The 14,813-nt window shown below is 37.9% G+C and overlaps 1 protein-coding gene across 19 annotated transcripts in view; it reads right to left on the bottom strand.

The window, feature by feature from the left end:
* ESR2 (estrogen receptor 2) overlaps positions 1-14,813 on the bottom strand; it is an 85,820-nt gene that overhangs the window by 60,027 nt on the left and 10,980 nt on the right. For 17 of the 19 annotated variants that reach the window (XM_073800389.1, XM_073800390.1, XM_073800391.1 and 14 more), the window contains exons 1-2: positions 7,542-7,926; positions 5,533-5,705 (exon numbers count right to left, since the gene is read on the bottom strand). In XM_073800389.1, coding sequence (XP_073656490.1) covers positions 5,533-5,705; positions 7,542-7,912 — 544 coding nt within the window. In that variant the 5' untranslated portion in view covers positions 7,913-7,926. Of the gene's footprint in view, positions 1-5,532; positions 5,706-7,541; positions 7,986-14,813 lie in introns of those variants that run through there. The other 2 variants (XM_073800407.1, XM_073800408.1) reach the window with 1 other exon arrangement.

The raw sequence follows: 14,813 nt of genomic DNA, 5'->3' as shown, positions 1-14,813 counted from the left end.
TAACTTCCCTTATAAAGAGTTATAATCCCCATTTTACAAATGAAAACACTTAAGCTCAGTTCAATAACCTCCTTAAAGTTATTGTTTTAGTTTTCCATGCCACATAGTAAATTTCTACAAACTTAAAAGCTTAAAATCAAACAAATTTATTATCTCATAGTTTCTGCAAATAAAGAGTGCAGACGCAGCTTACTCTACTCAGGGTCCCAACAAGGCTGCAACCAACGTATTGACTGGGCTGTGGTCTCATCTGAAGCTCAGGGTCCTCTTTCAAGCTCATTTAAGTTGTTGACAGAATCAATTCCTTGCAGTTGTAGGACCGAGATTCCCATTTTCTTGCTAGTTATAGGCTGGACACTGCTCTCAGCTCCTAGAGGCACCTGCAGTTCCTTGCCCAGAAGCAGCTCACAACATGTTTGCTTCCTTCCAGGCCAGGAGAAGCACATCTTTCTGACTTCCAGTCTCTCCACAGTCTGCTATGATGGAGTCTTATATAATCACAGCATAATCTCAAGAAACTAATCACAACAGACTATCCCAACACCATTTGCCATAAAATGTAACCTAACCAAGGGAGCGACTCTGTCTTCATATTTACAGGTTCCATACACACTCAAGAATAGGTGGTAATATAAGGCGTGCTATAAAAAAGATTTAAAGGAACAGATAATTATCTTGTTATTGCTTTTATCCTCACTTATAATATACAAAAATAAATTTTAAAAGCCAAAATATATTTCTAATCAGAAACTTTCTATTGTACTTTAGAATATAATGCTTTATACTTAGAAGATAAATGTAATCCCACAGCACTTTCCATAGCAGAAGCAATCTTTTAAGTATCTTCTAAAACCTCTAAGAACTATATATGATGTCATCCTTATTGGTTTTAAAAGGAGGTTCATAACAATAAGCATTTAAGGGACAAGTAGAGGTCGGCTTTTATTTTTCTCTCAGAGTTTACTGTAAAAGATCATTTTACTTTTAAAAAAGGATCCGAAAGCACAATAATATGAACATGCTCAATAAAATAGCCTAGAAAATGTCTTATGCAAGAAGGTCATGGTAATTCACTTCATTTCTGGCAAAAAGAAAAAAGTCCTCTTTGAACTGCACCAAACACCCCATGTATTAAAATGGCTTTCTTGTTCCATGCAACAGTCTGCTACTCCACACTAACAGAACTCAGAGAAAAGTTCAAAGCAAAATTAAAGGCAAAATATGAAGCTAATTCTTTTAGTTAACATATAAAACTTTACAGGAAAATATGCTTTTTATAATACAAAACATAAAAGGTTATCTTTGTTCTCTGCAAAATTATTGAGACTGTCTGAATATGTATTATCATTCATATCCAACTGCATGGAGGGAAGAGACAGCACTGGACTTGAAATCAGAAGACCTGACTTTAATATCAGCTCAGCCTCCCGGTTTTCTTATTTTAAAAACAGAGCAATTAGGGACTTCCCTAGTGGCGCAGCAGTTTAGAATCTGCCTGCCAATGCAGGGAACACAGGTTCGAGGCCCGATCCAGGAAGATCTCACATGCCGCGGAGCAACTAAGCCCGTGCACCACAACTACTGAGCCCGCGTGCCACAACTGCTGAAGCCCGTGTGCCTAGAGCCCCGTGATCCGCAACAGAGAGAAGCCACAGCAATGAGAAGCCCACGCACCACAACAAAGAGCAGCCCCCACTTGTCACAACTAGAGAAAGCCCGCACACAGCAACAAAGACCCAATGCAGCCAATAAATAAATACATTTTTTAAAAAATAAAATAAAATAATGTAGCTCTTAAAAAAAAAGAAAAAAGCAGAGCAATTATTACCCATACCCTCCCTGGCATTCTTATACTTCAATAGCAAGCATCTACCTTGTTGTTTCTTCCCTCAGGATACCCTTCTTGAGTTCGAGACCAAATAAGTCCCAAGTAATGGAATATATGCCTTGAAGGTAAGAATCTTTTACACAACCTATGGGCTGCTACAGCTTCCCATTTAAAGCTTAGCCTATAATGTCTTAAGAAATAAAGAGTTGAAGATTCATGAGCAGCAGTCAAATGGATTTTAACTTTCAAATGACAATGATAAAAGGTTATTATAAATACCAAAATGAAAGTGCATAGTATAGTAGTATCATTACTATTATATGTGGATATAAAATAAATAGCCAGAAGGATGAACTTTATGGAAATAACATGAAGAAATGGGCCAAATACATATCAAAAAACCCCCAAATTTTATAAGAGATGTAAAAGACCTAAATAAATGGAGTCAACGTGTTTCCTGATGTGAAGACTATTACAGAGCTTCCTTTCAAAATAATTCTTAGGTTTAACAAAATATCCACTTTTCTTAACATTAAGGATGGGAGGTCACTTAATAAAATTATTTTAATGTTCCTGTGGACAAATAAACATGAGAAAATAGCCAGGACATTTTTAATATAGGAGGAATTTATACTGGCATGTATTAAAATTCATTATAAAACTATAATACTTAAAATAATGTGATACTTACACAAGAATGAAGAGATAGATCAACAGAACAGTCAGACTAAACACTAGTATATATAGAACTTAATATATATCATATACATAGAAAAAAATTAATGAACACAAGAAAAGGTGCTCAAAATCGTCAGTAATCAGAAAATGCAAAATAAAACCACAGTGAGATAGAACTACATACCAATATAAATGGAATGGCTAAACTTTAAAAGACTGACAATATCAAGTTTTGATAAGGACATGGATCAACCAGAACTCTCATACATTGCTGTTGAGAATACAAAATGGTTCAACCACTTTGGAAAACAGTTTGTTAGTTTCTTATAAAGCTAAACATACATTAGCTTATCATACAACCAGCCATTTTACTCATAGATATTTACCCAAAAGAAACAAAAAGATGTCTACACTGAGAGATATGCATAAATGTTCATAGCACTTTTACTTAAAATAGCACAAAACTAGAAACAACTCAAATGAACAAATAAACAAAATGGGGCACACCTACTGGAATATTAGTAACAAAAAGGAATGAACTACTAATGCATCCAACAACACAGATATATCTTAAAAGCAACATGATAAGTGCAAGAAACCATACATAAATGGTTACATACTTTAAGATTCAATTATATGACATTCTAGAAAAGGCAAAACTATAGGGACAGAAAATAGATCAAGAGTCACCAGAGCCTGGAAGGTTGGGGTGAAATTGGCTACAATGGGCATGAAGGAATATTTTGCAGTTATAGTAATGCTCCATATCTTAATTATGGTGGTGGTTACATGACTACATGTATTTTCAAAATTCATAAAACTATAAAAATAGAATAGGGGAATTTTACTGTATGTAAATTATATCTCAAACAAAAAATTAAGTTCCTATATTAAAAAAAGCAATGAAAATGGATTTATTCAATAAAACAATGTGGATAATATTGACAATTTATGAAAATATATTTGATTCTTATTTCATTCAACATACCAAAAAAATTGAGTAGCCACTTTCAGTTATTGCAATGCATTTATACCAGAGGGCACCAAAAATATGAAGAGTCCAAAGAAATAATCATTTAGGCATGAAGCAATTGTAAGAGCACTAACTCTTTCCCATTTGCATTTTTAGGATATGACACTCCTTTTCCCTTTCCCAGTAGTTCCTCTGCGGATGCAGTAGGAAAGAATGACATGGGGAAAGCACAGGAAACTTACGTTTTATTGTTTTCAGCTACAGTCTCAGGGTTCATGAAGTATCATGAAAGATATTCCATGCAGAGATTTTTCCCAAACAGCAAATAAGAATTCTCTTTTTTAAGGATGTAGTTAGCTGTTTTGGGTCAAAATTTCCTTAGGAGATAAAATTCTAGAACCTCAACAAGATAGAGAATTGTCATCATATCAAGAGTTTGGTTCTGAATTTCAGAAAATCTGAATCGTTCTTATCATATATCGCAGGAAACTGGACCTGGCCTTATAATCTACTAGTACAATGATCATAAACAAAAAATTTTAAGCACTGAATATGTTAAACATAGAATGAAAAGCTCTGTGTATGCAAAAGCAAAAATAAGCAACCGTGATTTATGTTTTGATAATATTTGAAGACATCAGCTTCCTTTGTCTGTGCTGTTTTTCCTTTCGGTAAGAAAAGTTTGGAAATGGCAGAGGGCCCTCATCCACCTAACTATGAAGATTTTGGAGGAGGAGGGTTTAAATGAGATTAGGATTAGAAGAGAAATACAAGGAAGAAAGAAAAGACGTTGATATCTAAACTGAAAACAGAAGAGTTAAAAGAGAAACTAGAATGACTTGAATTTGCAGGTTGTTTACAACTGACCAAATATTTTCACATAAGCAACCTCATTTCCTTTTTAGAACAACTCTGCATCTCCATTACACAGACGAGCAAACAGGCTGGGAAGTAAAGCCACAGAGCTACTAAGTGGAGAGTCCAGAATAAACAGGTGGTCATCTATGAAGGGTGAATTTCAGGGGACTCAGAGGAAGGTGATTCCTTATCTACCAACATTCTACCCCTCACCTCCCTCTGGATTACATCAGCTTCTCTGCTCGAGGTAAAATGCTCTCTTAATGTAGAGTTATCATTGCGTGAATTAACTCAGTAAATTACCGTTTGCCACTTGCACACTATGAATTGCTTTAAGGTTGCTTTCCTTAACCGGATAAGAACAAGGCACTGAGGCCTTGGCAGAAAAGGGAAGGGAGCTCTGAGATGGGAACATAGGACATTGTCTGGGAGTAGCTGGCAAGGGAGGGGTTAAGGGGCAGAGAGACAGCCAAGAGCACCAGTACGCAGGAAAGTGCCTTCAGCAAATTAGGGCCAGCAAGGACATGTGTGGTAAGGGGCTGACTGGCCTTGAAACCAGGTGTGCACAGCTTGAGACTGATTAAAAAGGCCACTAAAACAAACAAACAAAAACCCAGCTCAGCAGAAATTTGGAGAAGGGTAGGGAAATAGTCTAAACTCAGACCAGGAAACGGGATTGGGAAGGAGGTTCCACTAGTTCAGGGCAAGACATGCCTCTAGATAAATTCTCAGAGACCACTGGAGTTGAACTACTGACTTCTGATCATTTCCGTAAAACATGTTTATTCTCTCTTCCTCGGGAGTCAGCCCACCATTGTGACTGTTACTTATGCCAGATATTAAACATAAGACAAAGGAAGAAACAATCTTTGCAGTTCCTAATGAGCACACATTTTTTTGGCAAGCTTTATCTTCACAAGGGTTGTAGGTAGACGTCTTCTCCCAAGAAGATGGCGATGGGTGATGATGGGGTGAGACCTATTTGGGTTCTGGGGTAGAGATCTGCAATGAAAGATAAAGTACTCTACACTTGAAACAATCCACCCCACCCGCAAACACACATGATCCTCTGAACTGCTCATCAAGTACTCTGTGTACAAATCAGGCCAAAGGTGAAATTTCTGCCAGGTCATCTGAAAACTTGTTTAAAAGCAAAAGTGGAAAACTAAAGAAGCAGCTAACAATACTCTTGTACCTTGAATGCTTCTTTTAAAAAAGGCCTTACATCCTTCACACGACCAGACTCCATAGTGATATCCCGATGCATAATCGCTGCAGACCGCACAGAAGTGGGCATCCCTCTTTGAACTTGGACTAGTAACAGGGCTGGCACAACTGCTTCCACTAGCCTTCCTTTTCAATGTCTCTCTAGGGGCAAAGAAAACATTCATTGTAAAAGAGCATTAAAGATAAAACAGGGCCTTTCTAGAAAAACGAACAGCATGAACATTGCCTAATTTATCTCTTTGCCCTCAAGGGTTCGTGTGATAAATATATTACAAGAAATCTGATCAAGCAAAACCTTTGTTACTGATATCAGATCTATGAAGAGTCACCCTGTTGGGATGACTGATGCCCGAAAGTGGTTAAGCAAGTTTATGCCCATCCATGCAGTGCTGATGAGCACCAGTAACCATGGATGGCCAGCTGTAGCCATCAGGGTGTACAACTTTGAGTGTAATAAGTGACCAGATCCAGTCTGGGTGGAAATGGTGGGGAGAAGAAAAGGGAAGAGAGGAAGAAGAGAGAAAAGAAGGGGAGAGCGTGAACATGTACCTGTCCTTTGAGAAGGCTTTGGAGGAAGGTGTTCAATGCTGGGTAGAGTGAGGGCCAGGGCTTCCACAGAGGAAGGGAAAGCCCACAAGGGAGCACCAACAGGCACCAAAAACACCTGGTTAGTTCCTAATTTTGCTATGTCATGTTTCTTTTGGAAAGGAAATAGTAGAAGTACGATTATTTATAAATTAAGGTAATTATACTATGGTTTAATTTACCCAAATATTAGCAGAACTCTGATTAGAACTTGTGTTCAGAAACAAAATATTTCTTCCTTTAAACATTGAATGAGAAAACATTATTTTTAAAAAGTTATCTATAATTTTCATATTCTCTTTTACCAACAAACAAGAAGTATTTTTTTAAAGAAGAAAAATAAAATTACTGTGTAATACGGTTTTCTCAAAGTTTTATGATATTTGAAAGTAATACATTTCAATATCAAATATGCTGTAACTTAGTACTTTGGTTGTTTTGGAAATTTATCTCCCCTTCATGCTTCTCCCCATACTACCTCTGCTCTCTGTAGCCATAATTATCATTAAAAAGATCTGGGTTTGATCCCTGGTCAGGGAACTAAGATCCCACAAGCCGCGCAGAGAAGCCAAAAAAAAAAAACATTACAAATTGAATGGAAATAACCCATTATATTACCTTGCCCTTAGAGTTTAAGAAAGTTCAACTAAAAAGTTCCACATTTAAATAGTTTCCCATCAATCTTTATAAAATGTTATTATTGGGCTTCCCTGGTGGCGCAGTGGTTGAGAGTCCGCCTGCCGATGCAGGGGACACGGGTTCGTGCCCCGGTCCGGGAAGATCCCACATGCTGCAGAGCGGCTGGGCCCGTGAGCCTTGGCCGCTAAGTCTGCGCGTCCAGAGCCTGTGCTCCGCAACGGGAGAGGCCACAACAGTGAGAGGCCCACGTACCGCAAAAAAAAAAAATATTTTAGTTCATTGTTTAAAAGCTTGTACCTATATTTGTCTTTTCAGGCTTCACCTGTCTAGTATTTCATTAAGTTGTAATACCGACAGTTACTTTTATCTTGGACACAATTTGTCATGAACACTAAATTGTGATTTCACTGCAAGATAAGAAGGATCTAACTTGAAAGTAAAAATTTCTTTTTCAAACCCAAATCACTTCATCAAGAAGAAAGTGATTTAAGTTAAATTCTTTAGTTTCTAAAGACAGTAGTCATGATAGTGAATTCTCCCCCCAAAACACAGATCTGTAAGCTCAACTTTTTAGTAAGAACTAGAATATCAGATTAGATATTCTAGAATTCAGAATATCAGATGTTTTAGGTGCTCTATTTGATCTATGTAATAATGAAGACCTTGTATAACACATATCTTTCTTTTCACTAAATCATAAAGCAATCTGAATAATGGCCATGAACTACAATTCAGAATGAAGACTGGATTTACCTGTTCCCAGGTAAGGTGTGTTCTAATGATCTCGTTTCACACCAAGGACTCTTTTGAGGTTCTGCATACAGAAGTGACGACTGGCAGTGGATGGCTAAAGGAGAGAGGTGCCCAGGAGTTGGCCACAATACATTTGGGCTTGTGGTCTGTCGACCAGGCCCACCTTCCGAGTTATTGGGAATACTGTAATTCATCACGGCAGGGCTATAGAATGTCATGGCTGAATATTCATGGTGGCTCTCTACATAGGAGGAAGGTATATATATAGGGCCTGGCTCCAGGGGTAGGATGGATTGACTGCAGTTGTAGGAGACAGGAGAGTTAAGGCTAGATGGTGAGTTTTTGATATCCATGTCTTGAATAGGTAACATCTAGGAAAACTCCTTGTGAGAAGAGGCACAAAGGGACATTATAATGTTCTCAAAGAATCATAGACAGGTATGGCTGTGAAGAAAAAAAAAAGACATTTCTAAGTTACAGATACAAGCATACTATTAAAAAGGTTGACATATTATTATTAAACACACACACACACACACACACACACACACACACACACACACACACACACACACTTGTATGGGCCTAGAAATACATCCTGAAAAATATACACAAAAATATTAACCTCAGAGGGGTAGGAAGGTAAGGCATGGAACTCATTTTCTACTTCATTCACTTCCATAATGCTTTTGTTGTTAACCATGATAATTTTTTTACCATGAGAATTTAATATAAAGTGCTTTTAAAACTTAAAAAACACAGGGAGTTCCATGGTTGCCCAGTGGTTAGAATTCTGGACATTCACTGCTGTGGCCTGGGTTCAATCCCTAGGAACTGAGATCCCACAAGCCACATGGCATGGCAAAAAATAAATAAATAAAAATTAAAAATAAAAAACACAGGATTAAATCAAAATGCCATGCCAACCAGTTTTCTTTTTCTTTTTTTTTTTTTGAACTAGATAAGTTCCTTTTTAAATTCTTACAGAAAAATAAGCAGGAAAACCCTGAAAGAGCAGATCAATGAGCAGGACTAGCAATAACAGATCTTCAAACACACTATGAATAGCCAATAATAAAAAAGGAATAGACAGGCCAATGTACCTGTATCAATGATCAATTTATTGCCTTTCACCTAATACACCCTTCAGTATATGTTCTATAGCAATGGAATTCCTTAAGCATTTAAACTGAGCCCAGTGCTAAGCTTTCGCAGTTGAGGCACTGCAGGGACACTGCAGAAGGAAGAGGCCACAGTGATTTCTGGCAGGGGCAGAGGCTGGCAGTGTGGGTGTGAGAACATCCAGTGGAGCCTATGCCAGCCGTAAGTCCAGAATGAGGTCCCACTGCAAACTTGTAGCCCTGGCACGGCGAGAACCTTTCTGCAATCACCTGTTCAGACTATGGCCTGAGGAGTTACACAGAAGTTGTTCCTTGTACAAGTTTCATCACCAGCACATGCACACTCTGAAGGTCTTCTGCCCCCACGGGCACCTGGACTCCCAGGGCCCACACCACCAGCTGCTGATCACCCGCTCCCCACCTGCAACTCCAGACCACTTTCGTCTAGCTACACAGTTAACATTTCTGCTAATTAGTGGCCAAACCATTTTTTTCCAAGGAGGTCTGAATCCCCCAAGTTTGTCCATCTTTGGGTAGTCTACCTCAGCTCCATGTAAAGTTTCTTATATCTTATACTTAATCTCTCATCATAGTTGGTAATTCTTACATTAGACTTCCCCTGTTGAACCTACTGTGTAGTTTCTATCTCCTGATATGGACCCAGATTGCTATGCAATAGAACAGAAAATCCTAAAACAGCAAATTCAAAAACTCAAGGGACTTCCCTGGTGGTCCAGTGGTTAAGAATCTGCCTTCCAATGAAGGGAACGCAGGTTCAATCGCTAGTCGGGGAAGTAAGATCCCACATGCTGCGGGGCAACAAAGCCCATGCGCCACAACTACTGAGACCGTGCGCTCTGGAGCCCACTCGCCACAACTAGACAGAAGCCCGTGCACCACAATGAAAGATCCCTCGTGCCGCAACTAAGACCTGACAGAGCAAAAATAATAATAAATAAATATAAAAAAAAGTCAAAAGTTTTTGGAAATTTGTCATAGGATAAAGGTGGTATCTCAAATCTCTAGGAAAACATTGGACAACAGAATTATCATTGGAAAAAGAATGTATGCCAGAGTAAACTCCAAATGTTAAAGACCCGAATGTTGAGAGAACTGGAAAGAGGAAGGAGAGGGAGGAGGAGAGGAGAAGGGGTAAGACAGGAATGGGGGAGGAACAGGGGCTGCACAGGTACTAGAAGCAAATGTAGATAAATCCCATTATAACATGGGTGTGGGGACAATCTTCTTAACTATGACTCAAAAACCAGATGCAATTTTAAAATGTACATAAAAGTACATAAACTCATGAAAGTAAACATCTGCATATCATAAAAACACCATAAGTCAAAAGAGTAATGACAAATTGGAAAAAACATACTCCCAACTTATATTAGAAACAAAGGGGTAATTTCTCTGGTATATAGCGAGAACTCTTAAATTAAGATGGAAAAAAACCCCCAAATATTCATTAGAAAAATAGGCAAAAAACACAAACAGAACACAGGAAAAGGAAGGCAAATGGCTCTTAAAACACATAAAAATATGTTCAACCTTGTTCAATAAAGAGATACAAATTAAACTGCACCAAGATACCATTTCTCACTTACGTTTGCCAAAAATTCAATTTTTTTTTTTTTTTTTTTTTTTTTTTGCGGTATGCGGGCCTCTCACTGTTGTGGCCTCTCCCGTTGTGGAGAAGCTCCGGACGCGCAAGCTCAGCGGCCATGGCTCACGGGCCCAGCCGCTCTGCAGCATGTGGGATCTTCCCGGACCAGGGCACGAACCCATGTCCCCTGCATCTGCAGGTGGACTCTCAACTACTGTGCCACCAGGGAAGCCCAAAAAATTCAAATGTTTGACAACAGACTCTCTTGGAAAGGTTATGGAAAAAACATGGACTTGCTCCTACATTGCTGGTGAGAGTGCAAAATGGCACAACTTCCATGGGTATTTGGCAATAAATAGCAAAATTACATATGCTTTTTACCCTTTGGACTATGAGTCCATAGTGATGTTCAAAAAAAGAGGAAAAGAAAAAGAGAATCATCTGCTACCACTGTATCAGTTCCTCACTCTGAAAATTAGCAATTAGGGGAAAAGAATTAAACCTGTACTCTGCCTTTTGAAGAGAACCTGTAGTTTATCCCAATGTAGAGGGAAAACCCTTCTTTACCAAAGAATGACACTTAATAAATAGGCCAGAAGAATATTCAGATGGATAGACAGATAGGTAGATACATACATAGATACATAGGTAGAGCAAATAAGTCAAATTGTCAGCAATTACTGAATCTAGATGGTAAACATACGGACATTAGTCTTTCAACTTTTCTATAACTTTGAAATTTTTCCTGATAAGAAGCTTTGAAGGAAAACAAACAAAATAAGAAATTAAAAATGGAAACCTGTTTTAAAAAAGTTAAAATATATGGAATAATATAATTTGGGGAAGGGAACAATGACCATTAATAATGAGACTGTTTGAGAGAGATCATTAAGAATCTAACCTGGAGAAGTTCTCCATCTTCAATATTTTCTGCTCCAGCTGTCACATACTTCCATACGTAAGCAACTTGGCTCTCTAAAGCTCCCAATTCCTTTCTCCTGACATTTTCCTTGGAATGCTCATTCCATTTGTCCTCAAAACACAATATATCTATGATGTTTTTTAAAAATGTCCATAAATTCTTCAATACTCTTCCCTTCAAAAGGTGGTGCCTAACCTCCCCCTTGAATATGGGCTAGATATAGTGACTCCCTTCTAATGAATAAATTATGGCAGAAGGATGGCATGTACTTCTATGACTAGGTTATAAAAGGCATTGCAGCCTCTTCCTGGCTTGCTCTCTTAGATCACTCACTCTGGGGAAAGCCAGCTGCCATATTGTGAGGACACTCAAGTAGCCCTACGGTGGCCTCCTGCCAGCAGCCAGCAAGGAACTACAGTGAAAGAGAGATTTTGGAAGCAGATCCTCCAGGCCCAGTTGAGTTTTCATATGACTGTAGCCCTGGCCAACATCTAAGCTAAGCTGCTTCTGGATTCCTCTCAGAAACTGTGTGAGATAATGTTTGTTGTCTTAAGCTGCTAAATTCTATGACAATTTGTTACAGAGCACTAGATAATTAATATAATATCCAAGGCAAAATTCATCATTTTCCTCCCCCAAACCACTCATTTTCTATTTGTGTTAATGACGAAGGCTATTACAGTTATCTCTGACTTCTCCCCTTCATCCAGCTACCTTTCATCACCAAGGCACATTGGGTTTTTCTCTCCATGGTGCCTTTCCCCATGGTCATGTCTTTCGCCAACCTTGGAGCAAGCTCTTGTTACTTCTTATCTGTGCACCTTAAATAGTCTCCTTACTGCTCCTTGCCTTCAGTTAGCTCTTTCTCCAGGGCCACAGAGCAGCCAGATTAACATTCTTAAAAACCTAGCTCTGAGCAGCCCCCTGCTTCCCACCAGCCTCTTAATAAGTCATGCTCTTTTAACATTCAAGGCATTCCACTATGTTGTCCCAACTCATCATTCCACTCTAATCTCCTGATATTTTCCTACAGAAAACCTGCCATGTTCATAAGAAATATGCAAAGTGCATTGTGAAGCGGTTGGCGTTTCATGCCTTATCACTTTTTTCACTCTAGCACCCCTATAGTAACTTACATAGAAATTTAACCCTCCTTATTAGAAGAGAACTACACCAAATCCTTTTTGGAAATGGTAAAGGTGGGGTGGGAGAGTAAGAAGTAAGTACAGTTAGATTTTAAGCTCCTGAAGGCACACACTGTATTTTATTCACCTTCCACTACAACGCAATAAATATTTGTTGTAAGAAAAGAATATGAAGAAATGTGTTGAAAATATATGATTTCATCCAGTATAGAGTATGAATCAAAGATGGAGCACTTGCAGTAGCCATGGTACTGAGCTGAGACAGGGGATCTAAAGGAGTTTCAAGACAGGCACTCTGCCTTCAGGGAGCCACTATGCCCAGTAAAAGAGGCAGGCAGACCAGGTAAAATAACAAGGAATGAATACAAAGGTGCTACCACTTCCAATCAACATTGGTTGTCCACAAGGGACAGGAGAGAGAATGGTAGCTGGAAACGAATATAAGATCAAGGAAGTTTAAAAAATATATGCATTTATTAATCATGAGGACAGGATTCCATATTTCAGCTACTTATTCCCAATCAATATATACAATCCCTGATTCCTAATAGAAAATATGCAGGATAAAGCATATAATGCTAACTAGCAATTTCCAAACTTTTTTAAAGTTGTAGTAAAATACACATAATAAAGTTTACCATATTAACCATGTACAGTTCAGTAGTGTTAAATACATTTTCACTGTAGTGCAACCAATCTCCAGAACTCTTTTCATCTTGCAAAACTAAGATTCTACACCTGTTAAAAACATCTTGCAAAACTAAGATTCTACACCTGTTAAAAACAGTTCCCCCATTCCTCCCTCCCCCAGCTCCTGGCAACCACCATTCTACTTCTGTCTCTACAGACTTGACTATTGAGTACCTCATATAAGTAGAATCATACAGTATTTGTTCTTTTGTGACTGGCTTATTTCATCTAGCATAATGTCCTCAAGGCTTATCCATGTTGTTGCATGTATCAGAATTTCTTTCCTTTTCAAGGCTAAATAATATTCCATTGTATGTATACACCACATTTTGTCTATCAAGGAAGGGTTTTAAATACAGACGCTTGAAAACATTTACAGAACCATGGAAATGATTGAAGTTAGAGCAAGTGGTTGAATACAGGAGTTGGTAATTAGGTCATGAGTAACCTTTAGATGTCAGCTCGAGAACTAGCAGAATTATTAGGAGGCTTTTGTCCCTCAATCTGTCTTGAAAACACCTCTCCTATTTCAATCCACCTACACACACCTGTTCACTGTGCTTATGTTTTCAATCTTGTACCTTGGTGATTGGATTTTAGTGCATTATTTTTGCTAAATGATCTGAGCATATCTTATGCAGCCAAATATTTAATCAAAAGACATTTAAAGTACTTTAACAGCACAACTTAAACAGTATGTAACAACTGAGAACAAAATACTTAAGGTAACATGCATAACAAATTGTATTTATGCATAATGTAACCTGGAGGTAATAAATTTTATATTTCTTTTTTTAATTGAAGTATAGTTGATTTATAGTATTAAATTTTTTTTTGAACTTATAAAAAAGAAAACAAGATGTCTTACCCAATTTAATAAATAAAAAGCATATCCAAATGTTAGTGTAATCACCATGGTGAGTATCCCAACGTTCTTATACAGAGCACTGCTCAAGGTAAACTTACATAAGGATAAACTCTACACTCTCAATCATCAAATGAAGATTAAATTATATTCAAGAAATTAAGAAGCAGGAAAGCAGTGGATTTTAGAATAAGAATTTGAACAAGAGACTTCAACTTAATAATCAATTTTTAAAAATCAATTTAATTGTTTAAACAAAAAATCATTCTCTGAACATTTTGACCAATCAAGGTTTTACTGAGTTTCATGTTGTCTCAGCTTTACATTGCCCAAAAGAAATGTATTTGGCGTTTCGGCTTAAGTATCAGTAGAAAAGCCAATACACCAAACTATCAGAAAACCACCACTATCTTTTCCTTTCATTAGGCCTCTTAAAAACGTAAAGCTTCTACGGACACAAAGTAATGAATAGTAGCATGGAAATTCATGAACTTGAAATAGCACTCCCCATTATCTAGCTTGACAGGGAAAACACCATTTAAAATGAAGATCATCTCTCTCTCAGGAGCAGAGAATCAATCCCATCACTCATTTTCGCCTACAACTGAAATGTTCATTCTCGGCCTAGAAATGCTGAAATGACCTGTCAGACATATACTGCCAAATGGCAAATGCCAGGATTCATCCAGGCAATAAATCAGGTACCACAGTGACTTTGCTTAGAAAATATGCATTTCACACATATATACCAACTTCTCTAGAATTTCCACACATCCCCAGTACCATGATAATTAATGTGAGAGAACTGGTTGCTGGACAGTGATTAAGAGGATATACTGTTTTTTGGTTGGGTATCTTTTAAATTATCCAGATTCACATGACAACTATTTGTCAGTGCAGTCTTGGGTAACTAATAACTTGGT

This window comes from Tursiops truncatus, chromosome 2, assembly GCF_011762595.2.
Source record: "Tursiops truncatus isolate mTurTru1 chromosome 2, mTurTru1.mat.Y, whole genome shotgun sequence".
Taxonomy (NCBI): Eukaryota; Metazoa; Chordata; class Mammalia; order Artiodactyla; family Delphinidae; genus Tursiops; species Tursiops truncatus.
Note: the sequence above shows the minus strand (reverse complement) of the source record. Positions and strands in the feature narration are given on the sequence as shown.